The sequence below is a fragment of the Macaca thibetana genome, chromosome 4, assembly GCF_024542745.1.
Source record: "Macaca thibetana thibetana isolate TM-01 chromosome 4, ASM2454274v1, whole genome shotgun sequence".
NCBI classification, from domain to species: domain Eukaryota; kingdom Metazoa; phylum Chordata; class Mammalia; order Primates; family Cercopithecidae; genus Macaca; species Macaca thibetana.
In genome coordinates, this window is record NC_065581.1 from 134,348,743 (window position 1) to 134,371,763 (window position 23,021).

The following is a 23,021-nucleotide window of genomic DNA, read 5'->3' on the forward strand; positions in this document are numbered from 1 at the left end:
ATACTGAGGGACAACTGTATTTTTTTAAATGAAGAACTGATACACTTCTTAAAAAAAAATGTTGCTGCACTAAAAGCTTGGGTGTTGAGCTTATACTACTTAGGGGAACAATCTAGATGGGGTAAGTGGTGGGTTTGTGAAATATACTGAAGTGGAGGCTGGCAGAAATCAGTTTCTTTGAGGATACAGAAACAGTCTTAACCTTCATACACTAGGAAATCCAAAGCTTAGGCCATCTTAATGCTACTGCTCAGCTGGAATCGACGTTCATTTGTGTGGCTAGAGCTGTGTGACAGGGCAAAGTGGCATTGTGGCTTGTGGGAGTCATACACGTGTTGTCTCCAAGGAAGCTGGCTAACCAAGCTGGGTTCACTTAATGCATAAATATTGTTCTCCTAGTAAAATACTTAAGTGCTTAAGTTTATGAAAACTTCTGCTCAGTAAAAACATCATCTCCCACGTCTGTACCTCGGCAGTCATCCTCCATTGACTGCCACCCTCCATTCTGCGTAATCACTGTTGTTACTCTCTTGCATCCTTCCCTAGTTTCTTTACTCATTTAAAGGACAATGTGTGTGTCCATATTCACATCCTTTGTATGTGTATCTCCCACATGCTTTGCTTTCAACCTATAAGGTGTACTGTCTGTATAAGGTATCCTATCCCTGTAAAGTGACCTATCACTTATACCATCTGAATCTTGCTGTTTGTACTTAACAATGTACTTAATAATTGGAGTTATTTTCCCAACTGGGGTGGTAGCCTTTCTCATCTCTTCTCTTTACAGTTGCATAGTATTCTGTTGTATGAATGTGGTGTAATGCCCCCTGTTGATGGACATGGATCCTTAGCTTTTACAGTGTTGTAGTGAGTCACCTTTACATAATTATTTTACATGTGCACAAATACGTCTGTAGGATACTTTACCACAAGCTTGTCCAACCTGTGGCCTGTAGGCCACACGAGGCCCGGGACAGCTTCGAATTCTGCCCAACACAAATTTGTAAACTTTCTTAGAGCATTATGAGATTTTTTGTTTTTTTTTTTTAATCTCATCAGCTATTGTTAGTGTACTTTATGTGTGGCCCAAGACATTCTTCTTTTTCCAGTGTGGCCCAGGGAAGCCACCCCTGCATTACCACAAGCAGGATTACTAAAGTGCGGGCACATTTGGAATTTTGAAAGCTGTTGGCAAATTGACTTCCACTGGGCCCATACCAGTTTATTCTTCTGCTAGCAGTTGTTTGAGAATGCCTTCGTTCCCATAGTCCTGCTCAGTGAGTGCATGATTACACTTTTGGATGTCTCCATTCTGAATTTTTAGTTTCATTTCTTCTTCTAAAGGTGTGACAAGCACCTCTTCATATGTTTATGTGCCATTTGTCTTCTTTCCTTCTTTCCTTCTTCTTTCCTTCTTTTCTTCTTTTCTTTTCTTTTCTTTCTTCTCTGTTTATCCATTAGCCACTTTCTCTACCATTGGACCAATGATTTAAATTGGCCTAGCCAAAAATTTAAAAATACAATTTGTTTTTTATTTTTTTAATGTTGAGGCAACTTACACCCAAGCTTGTTTTATTGGACTTTTAAATTCAGGTTACTTGAATTCAGATAGAGACCAAATAAAAATGGGAAAGAGAATTATTCCTCTCTAAAAAGCATGTAATGACTATTTGTATGTTATGAGTGTTTAACCAGCATTTCCTATGAAGGACCATTCATTGTGTGATTTCCTGAAGAGATAACAAGAAAATCGTGGCTGCTTTTCAAGCTAGTAGTTATTTTAAAATCTGAATTACCAAGATTTATGAATTGGTTACAAGTTGTTTGACCCATGAATGCTAATCTTATTACCTATGTCTCCCACTATACTGAGAGCAGGATTCTTTCATCTGTATTACTGGTGCCTGGTGCATATGCTTTGAGAGTACTCAATAAAAACTTGTTTTGAAAGAAGAGGATAAGATAGTGACCCCACTCACATCCTGATGGTCACTGAAATTCACGAGGGGTGCTCCGTTAGAACATCCTGCTAATGATTATAAAGCCCCAAAACATAGTGGTAATTATCAATTTCACTTTTCAACAAATCATTAGCTGTCAGGCATCATGCTAGGTGCAAGTTATACAGTAGTGAAGTTGTTTTGGGATTGAAGGCAGTGTTGGACAAGGTCTTTAGAGCTGGACGGCCTGGGTTTGAATTGTGGCACTTCTCTTTATTGGTTATATGGCTTTGACCAACCCATCTATCCTCTTTTTACCTTTTTCATCTGTAACATGAGAATAATTTCAGTTCCTTCCTAAAAGGGTTGAGAAGGTTCAAGTTGCTGCATGCATGTTTCTAGAGCAGTGTTTAACAAATAACTGATATTATCATGATTATTTATGTTATGATTACTGTTATTACTACCATTACTGTTTTTTTTTAGTAAACAAATATAGTTATTTTCTTGGCAGAATCTCTATGTGATGACAGTGGCTGATCATTTATTATGAATTTATTATGTGCCAGGCACTTTATGTATTATAGCATCTAATCTAATACTTGGAATCAACCAATGAGTACATTTTATTATCCTTTTTTTTTTTTGCTTATGAGGAAGCTGAAACTCAGCAAGGCTAAAATAACTTGTCTGCAGTTACATGGCTAATAAGCAGAGCTGAAATTCTAATCCTGTTTTATTTCCCAGTCTTGATCTCCAAACCACCAGGCTATTTTATTCAGACATAGGTAACTTCTCACAGAAAGAATGTAGCTTCAGGCTGGACGTGGTGGCTCATGCCTGTAATCCCAGCACTTTGGGAGGCTGAGGCGGGTGGATCACTTGAGGTCAGGAGTTTGAGACCAGCCTGGTCAACATGGAGAAACCCTGTCTCTACTAAAAATACAAAAATTAGCCAGGCATGGTGGCATGCACCTGTAATCCCAGCTAGTCGGGAGGCTGAGGCAGGAGAATCGCTTGAACCCAGCAGGTGGAGATTGCAGTGAGCTGATAACATGCCATGGCACTTCAGCCCTGGGCGACAGAGGGAAGCTCCATCTGAAAAAAAAAGCAAAAGAAAAGAAAGAATGTAGCTTCAGCTTTGATTATTACGCAGAATTGGGTCTCTACCTGAGAGAAGGAATTGGAGCAGATGCCGTTCACCAAAATTTCTGACCATACTACTCAGTGCGCATAATTGATTGATGAGAACTCAGCAGGGTTCTGGATGTCTCTGTCATCTCTGCTAGTGTGTGTTGTTGGATTGCCAGTATTACAAGGTTTATATGCATTATGGTTATGTGAATAAAGATATCCAATATTAGAGTCCTTCATGATTTGTGTGGCCTCTGGTTGTTTAGCTTTAACTTCAGGAAATTGTATCCATTTCCAAGATTGCCTTAGTTGCTGGTGGAGAATGCTTTGCCTGGCACATGTCTTTTTCTTGACTCCATCCTTAATGACAGCAGTGGGGACTTGCTTTCAACAAAGAAGATTGTTATTGCTACTGGATGTTATTTAAAAGTATGCCTTGGCCGGGCGCGGTGGCTCAAGCCTGTAATCCCAGCACTTTGGGAGGCCGAGACGGGCGGATCACGAGGTCAGGAGATCGAGACCATCCTGGCTAACACGGTGAAACCCCATCTCTACTAAAAAAATACAAAAAACTAGCCGGGCGAGGTGACGGGCGCCTGTAGTCCCAGCTACTTGGGAGGCTGAGGCAGGAGAATGGCATAAACCCGGGAGGCGGAGCTTGCAGTGAGCTGAGATCCGGCCACTGTACTCCAGCCCCGGCGACAAAAAAAAAAAAAAAAAAAAAAGTATGCCTTAGTTTTCATATACCCGTCTCTCCAACATATGAAGAAAGGGACTCATATGTTGATAAAGTAAGATTTTTTTTTTGTTTCATTTTTATTTAGAGTTGTTAGAATAAAGAATTAATGGTTTATCTCACTAATATTAACTCAAGTATTAGGTTTTAAAAAATTGAACATCATTTGGAAAAAATGGAATACTTTGACAACCATAGCTCTTAGGTATGAGGGTCATAAAATGCAAGTGGGAGTAATGATGACCTGAGATCTATATGTACTCTCAGTTTCTTAATGCTTATTTTCTAATGCTCTCCTCAGAATATGCAGAAGTCAACATCAAGATGTTTTTGAGTACAAGTCACTGAAATCCCTGGCTCATTGAGCCCTCTTCTCTGTGATTCTCTTGCTAGTGTCCTTTGTTGTATGACAGTGTGTCACCAGGCTTTTTCTTCTCTGTGGATTCAAGATGACAACAGCATTTAACAGAGTTATGTATACAATGTTCAGAGACAGCAGAAGGGGCCTCCTCTTCCTGTGGCTCTTTTTAGAGGGAGAGATCCTTTTCCAGAAGCCCACCAGTGGACTTCGTGCATATTTTCTTGGCAGAGGGTGGGAGACTACCACGATTGCCCTAGACCAGTAGATGCTACCCTTCAGGCCCATCTGGAGCTAGCCTCTGTTGAAACACATATGGAAGGGGGGAAGTGGAACAAAATTTAGGTTCTGTTAAAAAGGAGAAAGAGTGGAAGAAATATATGCTCTGAATGTCACCTGATCCCATCTAGACTTGAACTAGCGAAGATTGTAGTTCATATGTTTTGTATGTGTGAGTTTAATTTAAACTGGATATTAGTTTACATCTTTATAGTAATAGTTCTGTCTCTCTAATAGGTTCCTTATCCCTTTAAAAATAAATAAACAAGTGATATAGTGGGTTATAAAGGTAACTAGGGTGAGCAGCATTGGATTACTTGTTCATCCTCCCTATATAGATAATATGAACTAACAAATAGTCCCTTTGGAATGTATTTATACTTACTTGAATATGAAGTATAGTATTTTCTAGACCATCTGACATTTAAGAAACATAAACCTATGAGGGTAAGGACTTACTTGCACTCTGGTGCTCTAAATCTGCTTGTTTTTGTTATTCCTTCTTCCTCCAGATATTTCTTCTTCCTTGTTCCCCTTCCCCCTCCCTCTCCTCTCTCTTCCTCCTCCCCCTCCACCCCTGCCTCTCCTGCCTTTTCCCCTTCTCCTTTCAAATGATGAATATATTTGAGAAGCATCACTCCATTATTTCTCAAGTAGAGTTAGGTGGCTGCTGAATCATTTCTATATTTGTTTTTTTCCCCCCCCACGTTTGATGCGTTAATGGCATCAAATAGTGCAGTATTAAAAGACCTTCTCTTTTAATAGCTATAGACCCTTTGGGGAGGTGAACGTACAAGCACTTGTTTGTGGGTATCAGCAGGATGCTCTACATATCCTCTACCCACAAGCAGATGAAAACTAGTTTTGTCAGATGTAGAAAATGGCCAGATTAGAACTGTCTATACATTGCCAATATGTTTAAAGTTCAATGGTTATTTGTTGCAAAGTTTTGTTGTTTTCTCAAAGCTCAAGTGAAAGCCTCCCTCCATCCTCTCGCTACCATTTTTGAAGCTTAGAAGTGCATTCCTTCCCATTTTGTGAATCTTGGGTCCTTAAAAAATGGGTTGAGCTCTCTTGGTAGAAATCAAAGACCCTCATATTGCTTGTGATCTCAGCAGAGAATGGGAGCTACTCAGCTGGCAGCAGCACCTACTCTGTTCCCTGCTCAGGGGTTTTATTAACAGTAAGGTCCCAGTTTCCTCAAGGTTTTAAGGAAACATCTGAACCCAAGAATTAGCATGAACCCCTTGCTTGAAGTTGTTTGTATGTTTGTAAGGTTGTCTATCTGCTTTGCTTTGCTGGCTGTAGTATTCTGATTAAGGGCCAATGTTTTAAGTAGCATGATGTTATATGGTTGGCAGTTCAGCCTACTGATAGAGATAGCACGTTAAAATGTACCTCCTTTTTTAAACTTTGGAAAAAAAAAGAATGGGTTTATGTAACACAGCTCCTTACCTAACCAGTACTGATCCTCTGTTGATGATGGTTTTCTGCTTCATTGCATGTTAAATGATGCATGCTTTTTCTCATGAAGCTGTCACAATAACGAATACTTTTATCAACCCAGATGGAGCATGCCAACATGGTAATTGTGTCAAAACCACATGCTTGTCTAATGGGCGGGCTGTTCACAGCAGTGTTCTTTTTGGTTGATGATAAGTAGAAAGATCATTACTTAATGTATTATATAACTATACTAATGATGGATTTTGGGTAATTATAATTAAATATTAGTCAATGAGCATTGCCAGAATTTGGGAAACCTTAGTTCCAGTTTTGGCTTGCCCATCTGACTTTACCATCTCAGGCAAATCTCCTGGTCTTTCTGATCCTCAGTTTTGTTGTTGATAAAATAAAGTGAGGCTATTAGGCTAGATGACTGAACAATACTCACTTAGTAAGTACTTATTAGGTACCTATTATGTGCCAGTCTAGATGCTGGAAACATAGCAGTATATAAAAGAAAGATCCCAGCCCTCATGGAGCTTTCGTTTTAGAGGGAATGTCAGCATTCCACTGCAAGAGTTCTCATTTTCATGGGTGATAGAGTTTAAAGGCTTATCCACATCTGAAAGAAACTCAGGGTTATAGGCATGATAATTAGGGTGAGTGAATGTACTGTAATCATGTTTTCTTGATGGTGGTAATTTGTTCAAGAAACCATTTTATCAACAAAGAAGGTAGTGTTTTGTTTTGAGCTCTGTTGAACTCTTGAAACTGTTTCAAGAATATGTTGAGTAATGATCCAATTAGTCTTTTCCATTGTTTTCTGTCTTGTAACTTCTATTTGGGTGGGTGACAATGATCGTCACTTTTGAGGCTCTTAACCCTTGTAGGTGTTGTGAATACAGTGGTGATTGAGGATGACTTTGTGAGGCTTAACCATATGGTTTTGTCGGTGCTCTTCATGTCTGTATTTGTACTTTGTCTTCAGTTTCTGTTGACCGGCTCAGTTATGATTACATGGTCAAGCAATAATGTTCAAATGGGATTTTCTTTGTGATTTAAATTCATCTATAAATTTCTTACTTTTAAGAGAGAGTATTCTGAATAAATCTGAGAACACATTTTTGTTATTTTATAGTCATTTTCACTAACTGGCAGGAGCCTTCTTTGAGTACTAGGCCAAGGACTCTGTGGTTGAGCAGGTCATTCACACATAATGGAACTGTGATTGCATTTGAAGTGTGTGTGAGGGAAGGTATACACAGCTGGGTGGTTCTCCATTAGTGGCCTTGGATAAGTGACTTCTGTTTATTATTTGTAAAATAGGGATAATACATACTTTGTAGAATATTTTGAGAAACAGATTATGGGTACTGTGTCAGACAGTAAACAGTGAGTAGTGACCCTTATGATTAAAATATAAACAACTATTAATGCTTTTAACATAATACTGGAAACTCAAATTTTATATTTCACTGCTTCAAAAATATTTTGGCCAAAAAGCAGCCTTAGCTGATTGGTTCCCAGACTGTTTCTCACAGCCAAAGTAATTAGAGAGCTGCCAATTTACCTTGGTTAGCTTAGACAAGTATGGGGCATTTTGGTTTTAATTTTACCAGGACATTTATTCAGCTCTTAGAAAGTAGCTAGAGAGTATATACTAGAAATATACTTTGGTTATTTCATGATTAAAGTAAATAATACTGTCCACTTAAATGGTACATGGGAAATGGTACGTTAAAGAAGGAAAAAAGGTTTTCTGTGCAATATGGAGCTGGTTTACCTGTCCTCGGGTCTCGTTGGAAGATATACTTTTGAATTTCAAATACCTGAGAATGAGAAGCAGCATAGAATATGTAGGTAGGATAGTTAACTATTCCCTCTTACATAGCATTGCTGTCAAGGATATTACTGTCCCCTGATCTCCCTGCCTCGCTATGTATTTCTCCTGGCCCTCATGCGTTTTCTTCTGCCTGACCTTACATGTTGATGGTGATAAGAGCTCTTTTAAGGATCCTCTAAGTTTAAGCTACCCTTTTTCTCTAGGTGATGTATCTCCTGCTATCACCCATATGCTGACAACGTCCAAACCCTATCTCTAGTGTGTATCTAGTCTCCAATCAAAACCTGTTTGTCTCGGGGTCATCTAGACATCTCCACAACTTCTCAATCATAGTGAATTCAAAATTGAATTATATATGTCAACCAGACCCACTTTTACAGGTGTTCCCCATTTCCATGAATGTTTCTACCATCGCCCTAGTCTTCCATGACCTGGGCATTTTCCTTGACTCTTTCCTCTCTTTGACTTTCTATATTCAGCCTGGATATCAAGTCATATCCACTCTACTTCTTTACCTTTAGATTAATATCTTGTCCTTTACCCTACTGTTTTCTGCCATAGTAGAGACCATCGTCTTCTCAGGTCTGGATCAACCAGAGATCGGATCAACCCAACCTCCTGGATGTCTTTCTGCTTCAGTTTTTTCTTTCATCCTGTACTTTACAGCCAAGTTGGGCTAAGTGAAATGAGAATCTTATTACATTTCTCCTCTACTTCAAGCACTTATGTAACTTCTCATTGCTTTTCAAATAACCCCCGCATTGCCTTTAAAATAACACAAAATCTTTTATGTTTTGGCTTCTGCCTTCCTTTCTTACTTCATTATTACCAGTTCAGCTTCCGCCCGTCCTATCTTCACTCATAAGCCCCCACTTCACTTGTACAGAGGATTATTGTTCTGTGCCTGTGGTTTCCTTTTTTATGAGGAATGTTCTCATGTTTCCACACAACTCCCTATGCCTGACACATACCTTCCATTCTGGCTATTTTGTCTGAATAATGAGTACCCATTTAAAAAAATAAACTCAGATGTCAACTTCTGCAGAAACGCCTGCCTGGTGACCCTTTTCTTCTCCTAACCTGGTGGGTTAAGTCCTTTGCTGCTTGTTGTTGTTGTCGTTATTGTTGTTGTTGTTGTTGTTGTTTTGAGACAGGATCTCGCTCTGTTGTCTAGGCTGGAGTGCAGTGACACAATCTTGGCTCACTGCAACCTCTGCCTCCCGGGTCAAACAATTCTCCTGCCTCAGCCTCCCAAGTAGCTGGGATTACAGAGACGTGCCACCACGCTCGGCTAATTTTTGTATTTTTAGTAGAGATGGGATTTTGCCATGTTCAAGCCAGGATGGTCTCACACTCCTGACCTCAAGTGGTCCACCCTCCTCAGCCTCCCAAAGTGCTGGGATTATAGGCATGAGCCACCGCACCTGGCCTAGTCCTGTGCTTTTTGTGCAACATGCTATTGACTTATCTATGCTTATTTGTAGCCCTCACTCCCTTAGCTCCTCAAAGGTTGTCTTTATTCATGTGCCTATGGCTTACCACATCATAGAAGCCATTAAATATAGGCAAATTGACTTGACTATTTTTGTGGTTGCATATTAGATGTGAAAAACATTTTTAAGTTATTTTTATTGAGAAAATTTACATATCACAAAATTCACCCTTTTAAAGTGGCTGGTTTTGGATATATTCATAAGGTTGCCGGGGGTGAGGGGGAATGCAGAGTGACTACTAATGGGCACAGGATTTCTTTCTGGAGTGATGAAAATGCTCTAGAATTAGTGATGATGGTTGCACAACCTTGTGAGTATACTCAAAATCACTAACTGTATACTTTAAGAGGGTGAAATTTATGGTACATGAATTATGTCTTAATAAAGCTTTAAAACAAGTGTACTTTTTTTTGACTTATTCAAGTTTGTACCACTTAAAAAGTTAAGAAAAAAATTTTTAAGACTTAGGGTCTCACTCTGTTTCTCAGGCTGGCCTCAGACTCTGGGCTCAAGCATGTTTCTTGTCTCAGACTCCCAAGTAGCTGCGACTACTAGAATACACCATGTCTGTCTCTAAGGTTTTATCACCTTTGAAGATAGCTGGGACACTGCTCGTTGTCCAGGGTGCCAGGACTCTGGGCACTTATTATTGGCAAGGGAGGGGAGAGTGAATGTGATCAGCTGTCTCTGCAGGCCCTGCCTGTTGTCCTTTATGTCATCATGCTGCAACACTTTAAAAGTCCCTCTTTGCTTATGTAAAATTTAGTTATTTTCAGAATTAATTTAAATTTTGTTCTAATTTAGTTATGATAAGAGCAATCGTCGGATGCATTTTTTCCACCTCATAATGTCTTCATTTGGTATGGATTATGGCCCTTAGGTATTTTTCTTATATATACAAAGAAAAGTGTGATTACGGTTGGGTGGGATGGAGGTTTGGGGTTTTGATTAGAATTTGAGTACCTTTTCCAGAAGATTTAACTTTTGCATTGGAACATTGATGGTGAATTACGGGATTTAATATTGGAACACAGAATAATATGTTTTTGTTCCAGATTTTACCTTCTTGCTGTTACACACCATACACTTAAAATTGGTTTTTCTAATATCTAGCACTTTGATAGATTTTGGGTTTAATGTATGAAATTGTAGTGAAATGTGTCTCATTGCTTACTAGCACTGTTGATAATGTTTTCATGTTACAGAATAAAGAATACCAAGTACAGATAAAAGTACTTTTTCTTAAAAAAATTGGATTTTAAAAATCAATTATTGTTTATAACAAGTTGAAAGCAAATAAAATCAATCCCTGTTTCTTGAGTTCTTGATGATTTTATAACTATATAGAACTTAGAACACACAGAGTTCTATTGTGATGCTAGTTTTGGGTCTGTGATTCTGATAGAGAATTCTAAAAGTTAGAGCAACAGTCTCCATTTTGTCTTAGGCTTTTCAATCTTCTTTCTTGATGTGCTTTCTCCCAGTTATCTGTTACTCCCCTTCCCATCTTTCCTTATCATGCCCCTTGCAACCAAACTGAATTTGAGAGAACTTATAAAATGACATTTTGTGATTTTTGTTTTGATTACAGCATAAGCTGTGACCATGACTACTGAAGTAGGCTCTGCGTCTGAAGTGAAGAAGGACTCTGGCCAGTTAGGAACAGATGCAACCAAGGAAAAGCCTAAAGAAGTAGCAGAAAATCAGCAGAATCAGTCATCCGATCTAGAGGAGGAAAAAGGTTCCCAGCCAGCTCCTGCAGCTGAAAGCCAAAGTAGTCTACGCCGCCAGAAGAGAGAGAAGGAAACGTCTGAGAGCAGGGGTATTTCTCGGTTCTTACCGCCATGGCTTAAGAAGCAAAAGTCATATACCTTAGTAGTGGCCAAAGATGGAGGAGATAAAAAAGAACCCACCCAAGCTGTTGTTGAAGAACAGGTCTTAGATAAAGAGGAACCCCTTCCGGAAGAACAGAGACAGGATAAGGGTGATGCTGAAGAAATGGCTCAGAAGAAACAACAAGAGATTAAGGTTGAAGTCAAGGAAGAAAAACCCTCAGTGAGCAAAGTGGAGACGCAGGTATGTTTGGGAATAATTGCCTGGAAATGAAAACCTGATAGCGTAACCACATAACAAAAAGGGTTTGTTTTGGATCATTTCCAGATTTATTGTACTGAGATACTGCTTTGGCTTAATGTATACGGAATGGGTCTTAGATTGGTCTACCATAGCCTTTCCCTGTTACTCCTTGAAAAAAAACTCCACTATATATGCACATTGCTAAAAAATTCATGTCTGTAACCTGTTAAGGTGAGATAGATACTCTGAGCCCTGCCATCTGTTTTTTAAACAGAATGCTCTTTTATGCCTCTTTTAAGTTTTCACCGGACAGTAAATAGTAGATTTGTGTGTGTGCATTTTGGTTGCCTAACAAGGCCTAGATTTTGCCATGGTATAAGATTTTAATTGGAAATGTTATTATTGGAGATGATACTTAAATTGTAGTTGCTGGGATGTAGTTTCTTTGATTCATTTAATGCTACATAACCAACTTGGCAAAATGAGAATTTTGACCATGAGAAGAGGATGAGGGGAAATATACTTTCTATTGGAATTTTCAAGTCTTTAAAAATCTGAGAGTTACAGTGTTTAAAGTAACGATCCTAATTCTTATGAAACATTTTCCTTTTAATATGTTGTCATCTGCAAGTTGGTTGACTATAGTATCAATTTAATTTTTTTTCCTCAACAGCCTACTGAATTAGTAAGTAAGGAGAGAGAAGAGAAGGTAAAGGAAACACAGGAAGACAAATTTGAAGGAGAAGCAGCAAAGAGGGAGACCAAGGAAGTGCAGACCAATGAACTGAAAGCAGAGAAGGCATCTCAAAAAGTCACCAAGAAGACCAAAACTGTCCAGTGTAAAGTGACCCTCTTAGATGGCACCGAATACAGCTGTGACCTGGAGGTGAGATAAGGAGCTGAGTGAGAGCTAGCTTAATGTGTGGATTGTGACATGGCATGATGAATAGATTTTTGTGTTTTACTAAGTTCCTATAAGCCAGTTTATTACAGTTTTGTACTAAAAAAAAAAATACATTGAAGTGGGTCATCATTTCTGTCACAAACAATATTTCATGACCTTAGGTTAAGCAGGGATGCTATTCTGCCAGTCTGCACTAGTCATGTTTACTGGTTGGTGTGTATTCTGAATGGGTGTTAAATATTTGGAATATTGCTTTTGGCTAGAAGATGTTTTTCTCGAGGGAAAATGATAGCACTAGGCTGACATTTCGGAATAAAGAAGTTTCAGCAGTAAACTTAGCCCCAAGTGTTTTATCCTGAGACAGATACTGGCTTAACATCTAATTAATTTAGTTTCATTTAATTAAAAACCACCAGTGATTTGCAAAACATACAATTAGTGCTGTTGCTGACAGAAGTCAGTTTAATCTTTTAATGCATCTAGTAACTTATATTTTATATCCATCAGAAGAGTTTGTTGCTTTCCACAAATTATTTACGTAACATATACTGATAGCTAATGTTTACTGAAGAACTGTGTGAAGTGCTTTGAACGGATTATCTTGTTTAATGGATTATCTTGTTTTGTTGATTAAGAATCAATAAAGGTAGATATTATCATTGCTATTTTCAGTGTTACATGTTACAGTGGGGAACTTAAGGCTTAGAGAAGTTAAATTCCTTGCCCAAAGTTTCACAGCTGGTTAGAGGTTGAACAAGGATTCCACCCCCTGAAGTTTGGTTCTAGAGCTCACGAACCTCACCACAGAACTAACTATGCTGTTTGGTCTGGTACATGTGGGACCTATCTTGCCTGTTTCTTTTGTGTCCTCATCTATTAAATATTAGACACATTTTCCCCTAATTCGTTGCATTCTTATTAAAAAGAGAAGTTACACTGCAATAAAAATGAAAGTATTCAGCTTCGTAAAGACACTTAGGTCTATCTAGTTGAACAGTAGTTTATTATATATTTGAATGTGTATTATATTGCAAAGTGCTGAGGGTACTAATATGAATAATTCTTGATTCTTGCTCTTTGTATTAGTTACCTATAATTTTATTTTACTCATTTTAGTTATAATTTTTCTGATTTCAATTGTTTAAAGAAAAGTAGTAGCAAAAGAGGATTAAAAATCCTTATCTTAGTTTTTGCTGTTGTAACAAAATACCTTCAACTGGGTAATTTAAAAACAACATGAATTTATTGCCTACAGCTCTGGAGGCTGGGAAGTCCCAGATCAGTACACCAGAAAATTTGGTGTCTGGTGAGGAGCTTGCTCTCTGCTTCCAGGATGGCCCCTCCTTTCTGGATCTTTACATGGTGGATAGGGCAAGTGCTGTGTCCTCACCTGACGGAAGGACAAGGCAGCTCCCTTCAGCCTCAGTTACAAGAGCACTACCCCCATTCATGAAGGCAGAGTGATTAAGTCACTTCCTAAAGACACCACCTCTTAATGCCACCACCATAGGGATTAGGTTTCAGCGTGAATTGTGGACGAATGCATTGAGACCATGGCAGTCCTTAAAGCTTTCTTTTCTTCTGCTCTTTTTAACACTTCCCTTTGTCCTTTCCTGAGACTCCCTCTCTATGCCAGGGAGAGAGGAGAAGTCTTAGGGATAGGAGTGAGAGACCATAAAGAAAGGGACAGAATGGTTTTCTGAACTTGACTCAATTACATTATATTTGATTGCATGTCCCTTGTCTTTCCTACCTATCCTGGAAATTAGGGGATGTAGATTTTTGAGAACCAACTTGATGTTATGTAACCTTGAGTCATTTACTCAACCTCTGTAGACCTCAGTTTCTTCATATATAGAATATAGGATTGCTTAGATCATCTAGAATGCCTTTTCATTTCTAAAGTTCTTTATGTCACTAAACCACAAGACTCACTAACATACTTTATGGTTTAAATCTATCTTTGTTCTCTTTTTTAAAAAATCATAAAACGTTTAAAAAACTACAAAAATATAAAAATAATAGAGGAGACAGTTGTGTATCCAGCACAAAAATTTCAATCAGTTTTGCCATTTGTTTTAGATTTTTTTTTTTTTTTTTTTTTTTTTTTTTGAGATGGAGTCTCACTCTTTCTCCAGGCAGGAGTGCAGTGGTGGAATCTCAGCTCACTGCAGCCTCTGACTTTCTCATTCAAGCAGTTCTCCTGCCTCAGCCTCCCAAGTAGCTGGGATTACAGGCATGAGCCACTACACCCAGCTAGTTTTTGTATTTTTAGTCGAGACAGGGTTCCACCATGTTGGCCAGGATGGTCTCTATCTCCTGACCTCATGATCCGCCTGCCTTGGCCTCCCAAGTGCTGGAATTACAGTGTTTTAGATCTTTAACAAAATAGAACATTAAAGACATTGCCAAAGTCTCATTCTCATCTTTTCCTTCTTGTCCTGCATGTATCTTTTTATGATATATAAATCTATTTAAATTGTTGTATCGTATTTCTTTGACTAAACTAGTTTATTCCCCTCCTAAGTCACAGTTTCTTTGTATACTGTAAGAAGTAGTTCTTCAGTGAACACTTTAAGACATGTTTCCTTGTGTAAGAGTTTCTTGAGGGTAGATACCTAGTGGTGGAATTGTTAGATTGATGGAATCCAGTTTTACTTCTTCAGTTTCCCCAGATATTGCCAAAGTAATAAATGAAATTGATAAAATTTACAATTTACATTTCAACCAGCAACCATTAAGTTTGATTTTGCCATATTGTCATCAATGATTCTTGTTATCAGACTTACTAATTTGGACCAATCAAATGTATGTGAAATAGCTTGTTAGTATTTTAACTTGCATTTGTTTGATCACTGTCAGCTTTCACTAGGTTATGTTGCAGTAACCAAAAAACCTCAAATCTTCATGACTTTTAATAAAAATGGTTTATTTCTTGCTCATGTTACATGTGCTTGGTGGGTTTGTTACGGCTTTTTTCCATATCATCTTTATTTCTGATCAAGACTGAAAGAATAGCCTCTATGTGGGACATGCTGGTTTCATGATAAAGGGAAAAGAAAACACAGCAAAACCACACTACAGTTCTTGAATCTTCTGCTTGGAAGTGGTATATATTACTTTAACTCACATTTCATTGGCCAATTAAGTCTCATGGCCAAGGCTGATAACAATAAGTGGGCAAATATGATCCTCTCATGGGAAGGATACTCAAAACCATGAAAACAGTACTACAGCTCATATTAGCCTGGTGCAAAAGTAATTGCAGTTTTTGCCATTAAAATTAATGAGGCTGGGCACGGTGGGTCATGTCTGTAATCCCAGCACTCTGGGAGGCTGAGGCAGGCAGATCACGTGAGGTCAGGGGTTCGAGACCAGCCTGACAAACATGGTGAGACCCCATCTTTACCAAAAATACAATTAGCCGGGCGTGGCGGTGGGTGCCTATAATCTGAGCTACTCAGGAGGCTGAGGCAGGAGAATCACTTGAACCCAGGAGGCAGAGGTTGCAGTGAGCTGAGGTTGTGCCACTGCACTTCAGCTTGGGCAACAGATTGAGACTCTTGTTTTTTTAAAAAAAAAAAAAAAAGGCTGAGCATCTTGAGCACCCCCCCTTTTTTTTTTTTTTTTAAGACGATTGCTCTGTCACCCAGGCTGGAGTACAGCGGCGTGATCTCGGCTTACTGCAACCTCCACCTTCTGGGTTCAAGCAATTTTCCTGCCTCAGCCTCCCAAGTAGCTGGGATTACAGACGCATGCCACCATGCCCATCTAATTTTGTATTTTTGGTAGAGACGGGGTTTCACCATGTTGGCCATGCTGGTCTCGAACTCCTCACCATCTTTTTATGTTTTATTTAGGTTTATATGATCACTCTGAAAGTTTTAAAAATAAATATTATTTCTCAGATTAAGGACTTTCTCCCCTCATTTCTAAGACTTACTCATGAGTAGGTGGTGAATTTTATCAAATGTATTTTTTGCATCAACTAAGAGGATCATCTATTTTTCTAACCCGCTAATGTTGTAAACCACATTATTTTCTACTGTTAAACCATCTGAATTTCTAGTGTAAACTTGGTAGTGATGATTCTGCATTCATTTGTATTATTTTTGTTTAGGACTTTTGCATATATTACCTTTAATTTTCTTTTATCAAATTGTCTTCATCAGATTTTGTTATCTGGGTTGTATTCTATCCTCATAAAGTTGCTTCCCTTTTACCATTACCTAGAAAAGCTTGGATAAATTACTGATGGTCTGTCTTTTGGTGATCTGGTAGAACTTGCCTTTAGAACTGTCTTGGATGGTAGGTAGCCTTTTTGGGAGAAGAGTGGAAGTGGAAGGTTGTTTTTGTTTTTTTAAATCGTTGATTCAAATTTTTAAATTTTTTTCCCGAGTTAGTTACAGCAATTAATATTTTTGATAGAGATTGTCCATTTCATCTAATTTGAAAAATTTATTGGCATGAAAGTTTTCATAGTATTCTTGCTTTGTGCATTTGATTTTTATTTATTTCTAGTGTTGTTTGCATTTTAAAAATTATTCTTACTATAGATTTGCCATTATATGTTTTTTCCCAAAGGAAACAACTTGGTTTTATCATTTCTATTGTATCTTTTCTATTTGGTAACATTTCATCTCGTTTTGCTCTTTTTCTTTGGGATAACTGTTCTTTTTCTAATTTCTTGAGTTTAACACTTAAAACATTGTTTTCGGGGCTCTAATTTTCCCTTGAAGTACCTCTGATTGATTGTACAAATTTGAAATACAGTTGACCCTTGGACAAGGTGAGAGTTAGGGGTACCAGCTTTCTGCACAGTTGAAATTTTGCATATAACACTTGACTGCCCCCACATGTAACTACTAATAATCAGTTTCCTGTTGCCTGGAGCCTTTCCAATAACTTAAACAGTCAATACAATTTTGTGTGTTACATGTATTATATATTGTATTCTTACAATAAGGTAGAGAAAAGATGTTCTTAAAAAATTACAAGAAGGAAAAAAATATATTTACTATTCATTAAGTGGAAGTAGATTAGCATTAAGGTCTCCATTTTAATTGTCTTCATATTGCCTGAGGAAGAGGAGGAGGAAGAGGGGGGATTGGTCTTGCTGTCTGTTTCTTGGTGGAAGAAAATTGAGGTGTAAGTGGATCCGTGCAGTTCAGACCTGTGTTGTTCAAGAGTCAACTATATAGTGCTTTCATTACCATTCAGTTTTAATTTTCTCATTGTATCTCATTTGGCCCTTCCCTTTCCTGTCCCTTCCCTGTCCCTTCCTTTCCCTTCCCTGTCCCTTTTTCTTCTTTTTTCTTTCTTTTTTCTTTTCTTTTTTCGACAGGGTCTCTCTCTGTTGCCCAGGCTGGAGTGCAGTGGCAGTCCCTCTTCTTGCCTCAGCCTCCAGAGTATCTGGGGCTACAGGTATATGCCACCATGCCCAGCTTATCTTTAAATTCCTTTTGTAGAGATAGAGTCTTGCTTTGTTGCCCAGGTAGGTCTCAATTACTGGGCTCAAGCGATTCTTCCTCCTTGACCTCCCAAGGTGCTGGGATTATAGGCATGAGCCACTGTGTCTGGCCCCATTATGGATCATTTTTGACCACTGGATTTTTTACAGGTGTGATTTAAAATTTCCAAAATGTGTGTGCATTTGTGTTTGTGTATGCATGTCTTGTGGGAAGAGAGAATGTTTTTGTTTGTTCATATTTCCAGTTTTATGTTACATCGTGGTCAGAATGTGGTCTAAGAGATTCTTAAATTTATTAAGACTTTGAAATATATAGTCAATTTTTATATGGGTTCTTTTTGAATTTGGAAAGCATGGTCTTCCTATTGTTGATACCAGTTTCTAGGTCTGTCATCTTGGTCAGACAATTATGTGGGTCATGTTATCTATCTCTATTAATTATTTAACTGCTTAGTTTATCAGTTAATAAGAGAGGTGTGTTCAAACCTTTCCTTGTAATTGTTGATTTGGTAATTTCTCTTGGTATTCCTGTAAGTTTATACTTTATAAAATTTGAGGCTAGATTATTAGATGCACACATGTGCAGAATTATATATTCTTGGATAACCTTTTTTTTTTTTTTTTTACCATCATGTAATACGTTGAAATTTATTTTATTTGATATTTATGTTATTGTACTAGCTTTATTTTGGTTAGAATTTGTCAGGACTCTCTTCTGCCTTTTTTTTTTTTTTGCGTTTAAACGTTGTATCCTTATGTCTTTGAGGTGACTTTTTAATCACATTTGAGACAAAAGTCTTTTAGCTGGTAAATTTAAACCATTTATTTTATAGTACTACTGAGATTAGTGACTCTATTTTGCCATCTAATTTTGGATTGTCTGTTTTTCTTTGTTTACTTGAATTTTCTTTTTTCCCTTTTACTGCTGCTCTTTTAGAAATTAAGTATATTACAGACACACTTGAGTTAATAAAGTCTAATGCTAATCACTATACCTACCCCCCTCTTTCCCCATCTTATTTAGTATGCATTTCGTAGATCTCAGGTCTCGTTTTGGAATGATACAAAAACAACAATTTCTTATCTGTGTAACTAGTCCTTCTATGATCTACTACCTGTAGGGAATCAACTTACTGTATTGCCTGAAGCAGAGTTGAGGTAGTATCCAAAGCAAAAAGCAGCAGTTTAGTCTTCTAATTCACCAATATTTAAATTGGTTGGGAAAGCATAGGAGTCTTTATTTTTATGACTGTGTTAATTTATCATTAGAATATCTTTTCATTTAATAGATGATTACTTAATATTGCCATTATAAAAATGAACTTTGGAGGACAAGACATGATGAAATAAGCTTAAAAACAGCATTTGTGTTGAGTAATCCTTTCTTTTTCTTTTGAGTTCATAGCAAAATGGAGTTTGAATAGATTTTAGTGATACTATCCCACAGCAGATCTTAGGTACCAGCAGTTCACTTGAATTCTAAGCTGTGACTTTACATCTCAACATAGGCCATAATTCATCAATATCCTAATAGCTATTATAACAATGCAGAAGTTATAAATTATATTAGCCTTTTTAATGAATTTTCCTTTTATACAAGTTTTCCTCTTATTTTGGTTTTCCCGTTGCTTGCTTAGTATCATTAGTTTGGGTCTGTTACTCATCAGACCTGCTCTTATTTCCTCCTCAGGAGTGGAGCCCAGAGTACAGCCATCACGGGGTTGAGCAGGCTCCTGTTTCCCAGTTCCAGTATTGACCTTAGGCAGATTGGATGATATGCTGATACTGCTTATCTGTGGTTCTGTATCTCTACACCGGAAATCACTGTCTGAGGACTATTTGGGGAAGTAGTTGTGGGAAACTGTAGCCATTAATGAACTTTTGAGCACTCAAAAAAGGAGAATAGAATATGGGAAAGAAATACTTGTATTTGGTTTGAGAGAATAGATTGTTTCCATCTGTTTACTCTCAGCAAAGATTGTATTTCTTCATGGCTCTTCAGAGGACTGTAGTTATTGTTTGTTCTTTTTCTTTCTATATGTACATTTGTCTAATTGTCAATTAAACCTTGATATAACATGCCCACTGAAGAAGACCTAATTGTCTTCACTTAGGGTGCTTAAAACAATGGAGAGAAGTCACTCAAAGCATGGGCTGTGCAGGAAGTCATGAGGTGATAGCTTGGCTTGCAGGGATCTTATAGAGTAGGGTGAGGTTCTAAAAGGCCTCAAATGCCAGGATGAGAAGATTAAAACTTATCCATAGAGCAAAAAGGAGCTGCTGAGTAATGGACCAGAGGTTGTAAAGTCATTGGTATACAGGACCTAGCAAAGTCAAGGGCACTGTTTAGATTTTGGATCATTGTAGCTAGCTACATGACTCGTAATTTAAGGGAGGGTCTTCTTTATTCACTGCATTGCTTATGATGCACATCAGTGGTCTTTATAGATAATTTTTTTTGTGATGCGATTAGAACATTGGGTATGTTAGACACTTTCCTGTGCATGTTACCTTTGGTCAACAAAAGTACCCCCTTTAAACCATTTAATGTGAATACTGCTGTATTGATGGAATAATATTTTTAAAACCAAAAAACAATTCGTGGGGGCATTTTGGTTTGACATCCGAACATCATCTCTGCTTCCTAGATTACTCACTATATATAGATGTAATTAATATATTCTGTATAATCTATATTACTATGTTGTTATATATTTATATGTATTTTATATGTACATCTCCATATATCTGTTCATATCCTTTCTTTCTCCCCTTATCCTCTACTTTTCATGGCTTCCTGTTTCCACATTCTTTTTCCTGTGGGCTATCAGCCTATTCTTTCTCTCCTGAACTTCAGGAGAGAAACTGAAAAAAGACAACTGCCCAAGGAACCAATACAGCTCTGTTTTTGAAAACAAATTGCCATCTTTGAAATTTGTGTTCTTTTAAGGAAAGAGGGCATTTGCTAATATTAAGTGGATAAAAAATTTTTATGCCACACAGAATTTTCTGGATTCCCCAAAGCTGGAAATAATAAGTGAGCATAAACATTGGGTAATAGTGCATTTTTAGAGGATGATTATATTTAAGTTAAACAAAATACTATGGAAATGGCCCAACTTTAATGTTATTTTTGGCTTATGTAACAATAGGTTTATTGTTAAGCCATGCATTAATTTTGACCTGAGGCCTAGGCTCTCTTTGTGCATTTGTTCCAAATCTTTGTGGTAGGTACTGTTTCATTGTTGTCACTGAAAATTACAATTTACATTCTATACTAATTTATCATCTATTGATAGTAAACTGAGATCTCAAATATTTTTTGAAAAAGCTGAAGATTTTTTAATGAAGAAACTTATAATTTGGTTGTTTTTGAAATGTTAATTTTTATCTCATTGAGATATTTAAATGGTATGTGCCAACCTTCTTTGGTTCCAGAGTTAAATTTTAAAGAATTTTAGGAGCCGGGCGCGGTGGCTCAAGCCTGTAATCCCAGCACTTTGGGAGGCCGAGGCGGGTGGATCACGAGGTCAGGAGATCGAGACTATCCTGGCTAACACGGTGAAACCCCGTCTCTACTAAAAATACAAAAAACTAGCTGGGCGTGGTGGCGGGCGCCTGTTGTCTCAGCTACTCGGGAGGCCGAGGCGGGAGAATGGCATGAACCCGGGAGGCGGAGCTTGCAGTGAGCCGAGATCACGCCACTGCACTCCAGCCTGGGAGACACAGCGAGACTCCGTCTCAAAAAAAAAAAAAAAAAAAGAATTTTAGGGTGTCTCTTGGATTCTGCATGTTACAGAAACTTGACTCTAGCACTCTTTGTGATATTGCTGCTAAGGTCATTTACATACTCAGTGTGTTAAAACAGCAAAGCTCTTTCCTCTAAGCAGGGTGAAAAAGACAATAAGGTTTAGTTGAAGCCATGGATATAAAGTCAGGCGATCTATGTTTACTTTTCTTTTTACTCTTTGGGTATCTTGGGGGAGTCACTTCCTCTCTTCTATTCTCAGATTGCAAAGAGAGTGAAAATATTTACTTCCTCCATTTTTAGAATTGAGCTGGTTTTACTACAACTGATAAGTCTGTGTATGTGTTTTAAAGTTTGCAAATAAGTGTGAAAGTTCCTGCAAGACTTTGGAAGCTTGAGTGAATGTGAATTCTGAGTTAGAGTTGCTCACATTTTCCTCTGGCATCTGAAAGTTGTTCCCACGTGTTGATTTTGTCTGAGAATCGAGGGCATTGTTTCTGCCCACACAGGAATGTCAGTACCATTTTTCTTAGTTATGAATAAGGCTAACAGAATGTAGGCTCTCTTCATCAGTGTTCTGATGATAAAAGTATTTCTCAGAAAGCAGAATGTGTCAAGGTCTTTTTGCCTTTTTTTGTGTTGAGTTCCAGTCTCAGAAATCCAATTTGCTATCATTACTTTGAGTGTGTTTTACTTGCTTACTTGTTTGTTGTTGTTTCTTTTCACCCTCCAAGGTTGTGTTTCAGACCTATAGTACTGACGCTTACTAAGTTTACTAAACAGTTTCAACTATCTATATATTTGTAGAGGATCTGGAAGTTATGATACTCTATAAGATTCCATAAAATAGTGGCAGATTTATATGTGATTTTGGGAACTGGGAATAATTTAATGGGCGTGTATTATGTGCAATTTAAAATTCCAGTGACATTGGTCAAGGTGGAATGTCTTTATCCTTTTAGCTTAAAACAGGATTTAGGGTGATAATTCTATTCAAAATTTAATTTGTATTTACTAAATGGGAAAAGACTGCCGTGCCATGTAAGTGATAGAATATTTTGGTCCAGCTTGAAGAACACAAAGAGCTCACAGCAGCAGAGCCTGGCCTCATAATCAAGTCACTCCTTAGCTGGACCTCGGCCCCCCTCCCCACTCCCCTCTCCACACTTGGTCACATATAACCTCAGGCTGTCTTTTGACCTCTCTTACCACTTGATTTTCTGAGTCTTCCGTTGTGTCAAGTTGGTTCTCTAATCAGACACATGCTGAGTTGCCTGGCCTTCCTTCCAGTTTCTGACCCTACCAACTCCACATTTTACTTTCCCCATCACATGATTCCTGCCTATCTTTTCATTTCCAGTTCAAATCCAGCTCTCAGAATGTTCTTTTCTTCCTTGGAACTTGTTTGCACCATTAGTTTGGCAATTAATCATGCACTGCCTTGTGAAAGACTCTCTTGTATTGCTCTGTTGAACAACTGCTAAACTCTTGTATTGTTTGATTTTTCTTATGCTGATGTTGTTTCTTCACCTGGTTTATTATTAGTTTCTCTAGAAAAATAACTTTCTTCTCTCTCCCCACAGAGTCTTAACGG

At 37.9% G+C, this 23,021-nt stretch overlaps 1 protein-coding gene across 29 annotated transcripts in view; it reads left to right on the plus strand.

Annotated features, from left to right (window-relative positions):
• EPB41L2 (erythrocyte membrane protein band 4.1 like 2) overlaps positions 1–23,021 on the plus strand; it is a 227,599-nt gene that overhangs the window by 98,048 nt on the left and 106,530 nt on the right. For all 29 annotated transcript variants that reach the window (XR_007724781.1, XM_050786323.1, XM_050786317.1 and 26 more), the window contains exons 2-3: positions 10,821–11,305; positions 11,979–12,191. Coding sequence is in view for 28 of the 29 variants with exons in the window: in XM_050786323.1 (XP_050642280.1) it covers positions 10,835–11,305; positions 11,979–12,191 (684 nt within the window). In the remaining variant the exon portion in view is untranslated. The remainder of the gene's footprint in view (positions 1–10,820; positions 11,306–11,978; positions 12,192–23,021) is intronic.